We start from the raw sequence: 9,502 nt of genomic DNA, 5'->3' as shown, positions 1-9,502 counted from the left end.
TGACACGAGGAAAAAAAAAAAAAAAAAGACAACTTAAAAGTTTGGCAGAAATTTTTTAAAAAAATTGATTTTGAGCCCTGAGGGGTCCTCTGAGGATACATTCAAGATTATAGGGTTTCTCTCCAGCAGTTCCATCACCTACAGAGAGGACATAAGAGAAAAAATAGTATTTAGGTTACAATGGAAGATACTCATGTGGGAAATGTACTACTCCTACTATTCTTCCTTCTGATGAGAAAAGGTATGGAACCTGTATACAGAACAAGAGCAGTCATTTGAACAGAGTAAGGAGACACTGCATGGTTTGAAATCAGGAAAGGTGTGTGTCAGGCTGTATCCTTTCACTGTACTTATTCAATCTATATACTGAGCAAATAATCTGAAAAGCTGGACTATATAAAGAAGGTGGTGGCATCAGGATTGGAGGAGAACTTATTAATAACTTACAATATGGAGATGATATAACTTTGCTTGCTAAAAGTGAAGAGGACTTGAAGTACTTACTGATGAAGATCAAAGACTACAGCCCTCAGTATGGATTATACCTCAACACAAAGAAAACAAAAATCCTCACAAGTGGACCAGTAAGTATAATCATGATAAATGGAGAAAATATTAAAGTTATCTGGGATTTCATTTTTCTTGGATTCACAATCAACACCCATAGAAGCAGCAGTCAATAAATCAAACAATGTACTGCATTGGGCAAATCTGCTACCCAAAACCCCTTTAAAGTGTTAAAAAACTAAGATGTCACTTTGAGGTCTAAGGTACATCTGACTCCAGCCACAGTATCTTCAAGTGCCTTGTTGTTGTTGTTGTTGTGTGCTGTTGAGTTGGATCCAACTCGTAGCAACCCCTCCTTGGGTTTCCGAGGCAGTATCACTACAGAAGTAGGTTGCCCAACCTTCCTTCCGAGGAGTGGCTGGTAGATTTGAACTGCCAGCCTTCTGCTTAGCAGTCAAGTGCCTTAGGCACTACGCTACCAGAGCTCCTTCAAATGCTTTATACACATGTAAAAGCTGGACAGTGAGTAAGAAAGACTGAAGAAGAGTTGATGGTTCTGAATTCTGGTGTTGATGAATACTGAATATACACCATGCACTGTCAGAACACAAATATATCTGTCTTAGGGAAAGTACAGCCAGAATGCTTCTTAGAAGCAAGGATGGCGAGACTTTGTCTTTTGCACTTTGGACATGCTATCAGGATGGACCAGGCCCTGGAGAAGGACAGCATGCTTGTAAAATAGAGGGCCAGTGAAAAGAGGGTCAGAGAGACGGATTGACACAGTGGCTGCAATCAATGGGATCAAAGACAGTATAATGATTGTGAGAATAATGAAGGACTGGGTAGTGCTTCATTCTGTGAATGAAACAGGGGTGCTGTGAGTTGGAGCCAACTTGATGGCAACCACATTTTTCTAAACATGGAAAACTAGTATTCATCCAGTCAATATACTCCAGGCATTTAGCTTTAAAGTGTTTAAGAAAATCCAAAGTATGGATTGACTTTACTACTTAGCTTTATTTTCAAACTTATAAATGAAATGACTGGTTGAAATTTCTCAAATAAAAAGTTCAGGAGTACCTTTCCTTTATAGTTCTACAATGTTTCTTTTCCCATCAAAGCATATGGGAATTATGAAGAGGGAAACTTACTCTGAAGTTAAAGAAGCCCACTTATCACACCTCTAGGCCTCTTTTTCCCCTTCAGATGACTGAAAAACTTTAAATATAGGCTAATACTGAAGGGACAAAGCCAAAGCAAAACCTATGCTAACTGACCTGCTGCTTTGGCTAAGAATTCTTTTCAAGACACAATCCTAGGGTCCAAAGGAATTGGAATTTCTATAGTTTCCTTACTGATCATGGGCTAATATTTTCAAAAAGAGGAGGAGGAGGAGGAGAAAAGACACAGAAAATACATGGTTTCAAAGGGCTATGCCAATAGAACACAGAATGGTCATGCCCTATGATTATCATTTTTGGATCGTCTGGGGGCTAAAACTTGGTGGAATTATTCTGAACATGTTCCTGTGCTTTTCTCCTTTCCATTAATGAGGCTCCATTTCAATATTAGGGCAAACAATACAATTTGTAGTCCAATGACCAAATTTTGACCTCTTGTGATGTGAATACTGTCAAAACCCAAGACAAGAAAACTAAACCTTAAAGAAGCTAGGTAAGCTTGGAAGTTCACAGTTACCAAAAATGAAAAATGCCTAAGACTACATTTTCAAAAGGTGGCTGACCACTGATTAATATAAGCCTCCTTTTTTTCTAGAAAGGTTGCTGCCAGCAATGGATTCTGAGTGTTAACATTTTTCCTTCTATGCTGCCACGTGGTGGCCATCTGTGGCATCTACACCTGTTTAACGAAAATGTTCTCCAATCTAGTATTTCAAGAGTAGAATTCGCAATTCTATCAAAATTAACATCCTGTGTTTCAACAGAGTCAGCAACACCTCTTGTTTTCTGGTTCCAGTAACATCACCACTATCCAATGCTAGTGATATCCTCAAGCAAAGATTCAGGCATTTTCAGGTCCTGAAGGAATCACCACAAACAGCAGTGGCCCCACACCTGACTCAATAAGAAGAACTACCAGGCCACCTTTATTGGGAAAGTATTCCTGCTGAGGGGGAGGCTTATTTATATCCATCACTGTCGTTTACTCAGTTTCCTTTATGACTAATTGTATGTGCTCATAGGGTGGATGGTGTGAATCAGTGGTCAAACAAATCAGTAAGTGGTTATTAAAGTCCAATCACAACCAGTTAAACTTCTTAGTTCTCACCAACAGCATGGAAGCAATGGAAAATTATGCACTGAAATTACAGCAATGCCATGAAAATAATGAAATAAAAAGACACACTATTTCCTAACCCCAACCCTCTGGCTGTTTCCCCAAGGGAAGTTAGAATATGGCTGACAAATAGAATGAACCTGAATTTTTTAACTGTGCGTGAACAAGAACACTAACTGGGATGGGAAAGATTACAGGTCAAAGGCCTGCTAGATACTTAACCCCCTCTTAGAAAACAAGGGCAGCGTGTGATCGCATAGCAACCAAACCCTGCGAGCTGAGTGGAAAACAATGATGTTTGGCTCAAAGATGGTGGCCAACCACACCACTTTGAATGTGTACATCGTTCTCCACAATCCTGGTAATAAATCAGTGTATGCATCAGGCTCCTGAAAGGGCTCATGACACCTCTTCTGAATCTCTAATTCCAAGGCTTCGACCTGTACCTTTTCCTGGCATTCTGGATCACCTAAATTTAAAAAAATTGGGTCTGTTCCGGTTTTGCTTTGTTGGCCTGAATTTTTACATGGTTGACAGCAGATGCTTCTGTTATTACTGGGTCTATACTGTTTCTGCAGATAACTAGCTATAGAATAATGTTGTTGTGAAGAGTTAGGGCTCTGATGTCAAACTGTCATCCCTGCTTTGCCATTTAGTGGCTATGCTTCAGTCTTCTTATCTGTAAAATGAGAGTAACAATAGTACCTACGCTGTCAGAGTCCCAAGGGTTGTGGTAGGAATTAAATCACTTAGATTAGCACTTGGTATTAGTATGAGCTCAAAACGTATAGGCTAAAACACATAAGTTGAAGCATGGGGGAAAAGCGTCAGTTTTTAAGCACAAATATGGAATATAGTATTTATTGAACACTCATAGTGAAAGATAAATAGTTCCTACCTGTAAAAGGTAAAACAGCTGCTGGTATGTTTCTAGTGTTTTTCTCCTTTCTTTACTCAAACTTTTGATTCCCTGGTTGTCAGTGTTATTCAATATTTGCATTTCTCCTCCTTTTTTCTTATTTAGCTTCTTGCTGTGGGAAATTACATCCTGTAAAAAAAAATTTATGAAATTATAACTTTTCCTCTGGTTCTCTTTTCGTTTTCCCTTCACAGATACCCAGGAACACACATAGTTGTAAAGACTAATTTTCCAGATTTTTCTTATAAAGAAATTAAGGGGGAGAGAATGTTAAACATATTAAGAAAATCTAGCTTGAAGATGAATTTGACTTTTGTAATACTTGTTCTCCAAGGCTGTACTCATTTGCTCTTAAGATGTTAACGAATGGCAAGATCATTCAATGGGGGAAAACAGTCATTTTCAGTGAGCAATGCTGAAACAAATGGATATTCATATGTGAAAGAACAAAGTTGGATCCCTTACCTCACACCACGTAAAAATTAACTCAAAATGGGTCACAGGCTTAAATGTAGGAGCTAAAACTATAAAACTTGTGAAAGAAAACAGAACATCTTTGTGACCCTGAATTGTTGCTGTTAGGTGCTGTCAAGGTGACTCTGACTCATAGTGACCCTATGTGACAAAGTGAATTGTCCCGTAGGGTTTTTTTTGGCTGTAATCTTTTCAGAAGCAGATCACTAGATCTTTCTTCCATAGAGCGCCCAGGTAGGATCAAGCTGCCAATGTTTCACTGCCTAACTGTTGCACCACCAGGGCTCCTAAAGGGATCTGCCTTAAGCTGGAACACATAAATCATACATCAAATAAGGGACTTGTACCTAGAATTTATAAAGAAATTGTATAACTCAACAATAAAAAGGCAAATCAATTTAAAAAATGGGCAGAAGATCTGACCATATGATTCAGCAATTTCACTCCTGGGTATATACTCAGAAGAAATGAAATAGGTGCTCAAATCAACACTTGTGCACAAAGGTCCCTGGGTGGTACAGATGGTCTGAACTCGGCTACTAACCCACAGGTTGTCTGCTTGCACACTCAGTGGCACCGAGGAAGATCCAGGCCTAGTGAGCGGCTTCCATAAAGATTATAGCACCTAACAACAACCAGCTTTGCAGCCTATGGAGTCTCCCAAAATTAATACACAAACAAACTAATGCCTCAACAAAAACTTGTATACAAGCGCTCACAGCAACACTATTCACTACAGCCAAAAGGCAGGAACAACCTAAATGCTCATCAACTTATGACTGGGTAAACAAAATGTGGTCTATCCATACAATGGGTGTGGACAGCCATAAAAATGAAGTACTGATACTTGCCGCAACATGGATAAACCTTGGAAACATTATTCTGAGTGAAAGAAGCCACATACAAAAGGTGGTCACATGTTGTATGATTCCGTTTATATCAAATCCAAAAAGACAAGACTTTAGAAATAGAAAATTATGGTTGCCAGGGGCTGGGGTAGGGAATTAGAGGATGACTGTTAATGAGGATGGGTTTTTATTATTTGTTATTATTATTATTATTGAAATATAATTCACATATCATAAAATTTACCCCTTTAAAAGTGTACAGTTCTGTGGTTCTTAGTATATTCACAAGTTACACAACCATCACCACTATCTAATTCTAGAACATTATCATTGGAGTTTCCTTCTGGGGTAGTCAAAAAGTTACAGAATTAGATAACAGCCGTGGTTACACATCTGTTGCCTCCCCAGGTTTTATTCTAAATTTAGAGAGGGACAATCTTGATGTATTTCTGTTCCTCTAATTGCGTGTGTAGGGAAGGAGAAGAAAATATTCTATTTATATATTCACAAAAAAACAAACAAACCCACAACAATCTTTCCCTTGTTTCATAAATATATGCAAAATGAAGAAGGAAAGTATACTTGCCACTGGACAGGGGTCAGAGGGAAGTCCAGGCAGTGGCTGCCTGCTACCTCTGTCTGAAAAGAATCCTCAGATATCACTGGAATAAGTCTGGCTTACAGTTCCAGGTAACCCCAGTTTTCCCTCTTCAAATAATGAGCGACATGAAAATCACACCCTCAAATACTAGGAATGTGTTGATCATCTTGATTTTAAATATACCAAACAAACAAACATACAAACAAAAAACCAAACTCACTGCCGTTGAGTCGTAGCCAACTCAGCGACCCCTCTGTGGGTTTGAACCGCGAGGCTTCTGGTTAGCAGTCAAATGCCTTAGGCACTATGCCACCAGTGCTCCCAGAGGAGGGGAAAATCGTATTACTTAAAAGCAGTACTTTCAGTGGAGGGTAGATCTGGAAGTGAGAATTGTTTGTTTTATTCCAGGTTTCCTTTTTAGGATAATGTTTTTTGACATACAAAGGAGAGGATGGGGGTGGCAGGCCAACTCTGACGCAGACTAAATTCCTTTGCATTAGAAATAGAGAGATTTGGTGAAGGAAAGTCAAGGAGAATAATCTAGGAGAAGAGAAAACAGCAGATTCAAATGCTGACCCCTTGAGGGGGAAGTATGTGTGTGGGGAGTCAGTGGCTGTGCAGATGATCAGAGCCCACCTGCTGGAGGAACAAAAAGCAGTGTAACCAAGGGGTAAACTCTTCATCCTTCTTCCCTGTGGAATTCTGCCTTGTTCACTAATGCCCTTGTGTGAATAGAGGTTGGCTCTGGGAAAACTGAAGGAGGGGACCAGATGCTAACCCAGATAGGGGTTACAGAGGAATATACTTTTTATTAATAGAAACTTAATTTCCCCTATTTTTGCTCATTAAGTATCAAACGTTTGAAGAATACTAATTTGAAAGAATATTTAGCTTGCTGAATATATTTCCACATCTCAATGTTACCCTGCTTGCCACCATCTTTTCCCTTCTCCAAAAAACAGTATCTGCATGCAGGTACTGAAAAAAAACAAACCAAACTTAGAGCCGTGGGAGTCAGAACCGACTCATAACAACCCCACCTTGGGTTCCTGAGTGTAGTGTAGTAAATTACTTAGTGTGGCTTTCTACCCATAAGTCTTTGTAAACTCCAAGGTGGGATTTTCTATGAGCAACTTGAGGAGCTCCTGATTGTAAATGTTATCCACGTGGTGTATTTCTGTTGCGTGTGGCACAATACAATGTTCTGGGAGGTTCCCACTCTCTCTCAGGTGCTTAGAGTTCTGATGCTGTTATTGGCTAGTTTGGCCACCCTGCCGGCCTCAAAAGGAGGCCTCCTAGAGGCAGAACTCTCTCTGACTGCTGGTTGATGAAGACATGCTGCTGAAAGAGACACGGGCTCCTGAGACATGTGTTGCTGGGAAAGAGACGCAAGAGACACACATCACTGAGTGAGACACCGAGGGACCAGAACTGCTGGGAAAGAGACTGTTGGCTGAGGGACGGTGGGCTGGGAGAGAGACTGAGCATTTTTTTTCCTGAACTTGAATTGTAGCCTGTTGCTTCCCTAATAAACCCCATAATCTGTGAGCTCTGTGTGGCCACTGCAGAAAATTATCGAACCCAGGAGAGAGGTGGTGGGTGCTTTGGGAGGAATGGTTGGTGAAAGGGCTGGAGGGAGGCAGCATGTCTGGCCTGGCAGGAATAGGCCTTGGGTTACTGCTGGTAATCCTGTCTTCCTCTTGTGGGATTAGAGGATGTCAGAACATGTGGCCTCCTTGCCGTTTTTGCACCGAGGCAGTATCACTACGGAAGCAGATTGCCCAACCTTCCTTCCAAGGAGGAATGGACTTTGGAGTCCTAAAGACATGAGTCCCTTTCAAAGCATATTTAGCTTTGTGACCTTCCACAGATTAAACCTCTCTAAACCTCAGTTTTCTAATCTATCAAGTGGGTTTAATAATAGAAAGCTTACACAGTTGCTGTGAAGATTAAAAACAATACATGTAAAGCACATAGCACATTTTCCAATGAAGAAAACATGGCTCAAAGAGGTCGAGGCTACATGCTAATAAAACCAGTCAAATAGTATTTAGTAATAAAATAAATCTCAATCTTGAGTTCACATTTGCAAAGATGTGGTTTTGTATGATATGTCACACTCATAAATGAGGTTTGGCACTGAGATTAAATATTACTTTTAGTTTCTATTTGGTCAGAATTGATGCTATGGCAACAAGTCTGAGTCTACACCACACTTTTGTCTTCCTTTTGCTGAAAGGCAAATTCTATTTCAGTTGTTTTGTCTTCCCTTTTCCAAGCTCTTCTTTTTGCCTAAAACCAATGTCAGCCACTTCACACACCCACTGACGTTGTGAAGTTTTAAGGAGGGAAGCCATTTTTTTTAATGCATTTTATTAAAATATAATTTATGTACAGTGTGAAATACACAAAACTAAAGTGACATGGGTCAGTGCTTTTTTTTTGGGGGGGTGGCAGTGTTCTTTCCTCTCCCCTCCCACCCCTGGTAACCAACAAAGAAAGTTTCCCTCCATATATAAACCTTTCCTTGACCCTCCACAACAACGAACTAATGCTATATTTGTCCTTCTGTGATTGACTTATTTCACTCAGCATAGCGCCCTCCAAGTTCATCCATATTATGTGGTGTTTTGCAGACTCCACATTATTCTTTAGTGCTGTATGTACCGTAGTTTAGTCATCCACTCTTCCGCTGATGGGCATGTAGGTTGTTTCCATCTTTTTGCTATTGTAAATAGTGCTGCGATGAACATGAGTGTGCATGTATCTGTTCCTGTCCTGGCTCTCACCTCTCTAGGATATATACCTAGTAATGGAATTGCTAGGTCAAATAGTATCTCCAATTCCAGCTTTCTAAGGAATCGCCATATTGCTTTCCACCGTGGTTGTATCACTTCACAGTCCCACCAGCAGCATATGAGAGTCCCAATCTCTCCACATCCCCATCAGCATTTGTTATTTTCTGTCTTGTTGAACCTTGTCATCAGTGCTGGGGTGAGATGGTATCTCATGTTGCTTTGATTTGCATCTCTCCGATGGCCAGTGACTGTGAGCATTTCTTCATGTATTAGCTGGCCACCTGAACATCCTCCTTGGTGAAGTTTATCTATATCTTCTGCCCATTTCTCAATTGGATTGTTAATTCCTTTGGTGTTGAGGTGTTGGAATTTTCTATAAATCTTAGAGATAAGTCCCTTGCCAGATATGTAATTATAGTTAAATATTAATTTATTGCTGTCATTTTTGTTATGTGCTTTTTCGTGGTGTCGATTTCTTTGTTCCACATAATTTTCTATGCTGAGCTTGTTTTGTTTATGAATCGTGTTATCACTTCCTTTGTTGCTATTGTTTTAGTATTTGCTAAATATTTGTGCTGGTCCTCTTTTTTATTTTGATGTGAAGGTTTATCATTTTTCTTGAGGTTACTCTGTGATTTATAGTTTTCTTCCCAAGTTTAGAACAGTCCATTCTATCTTGTAGTTGTCTTGACATACCTACCATCTAGAAGTTCTATAACAACACAGTTTTTTCCCTCTTTTTGGTTTGAAGTTGCCCTCATTTGTCAATTGATGACTCTGATTCCCTGTTTACAATCTTGTAGGCTTATTTACATTGGATACTCACATAGCTGGGTTGGTTTCTGGGTTATGTCATCATGAGTGTTAATGGTCAGTTATTGTTGGCTGCTGTTGCTTCTCTGTCCAAAGGACTCTGTTTAGCATCTGTTGTAAGGCTGGTCTGGTTTTAACAAATTCCATTAATTTCTGCTTATGTGGAAATGTCCTAATTTCACCATCATATTTGAGGGACAATTTTGCTGGGTACATAATTCTTGGTTGGAAATTTTTCTCT

The 9,502-nt window shown here is 39.7% G+C and overlaps 1 protein-coding gene across 1 annotated transcript in view; it reads right to left on the bottom strand.

The window, feature by feature from the left end:
- The window catches only part of IQGAP2 (IQ motif containing GTPase activating protein 2), a 439,708-nt gene that overhangs the window by 76,488 nt on the left and 353,718 nt on the right, over positions 1–9,502 (bottom strand). The window contains exon 22 of the mRNA XM_042781321.1: positions 3,707–3,856. Within this exon, the coding sequence (XP_042637255.1) occupies positions 3,707–3,856 (150 nt within the window). The remainder of the gene's footprint in view (positions 1–3,706; positions 3,857–9,502) is intronic.

This window comes from Orycteropus afer, unplaced genomic scaffold (genome assembly GCF_000298275.1).
Source record: "Orycteropus afer afer isolate SDZICR_OR568_19922 unplaced genomic scaffold, OryAfe1.0 scaffold00104, whole genome shotgun sequence".
NCBI classification, from domain to species: domain Eukaryota; kingdom Metazoa; phylum Chordata; class Mammalia; order Tubulidentata; family Orycteropodidae; genus Orycteropus; species Orycteropus afer.
Note: the sequence above shows the minus strand (reverse complement) of the source record. Positions and strands in the feature narration are given on the sequence as shown.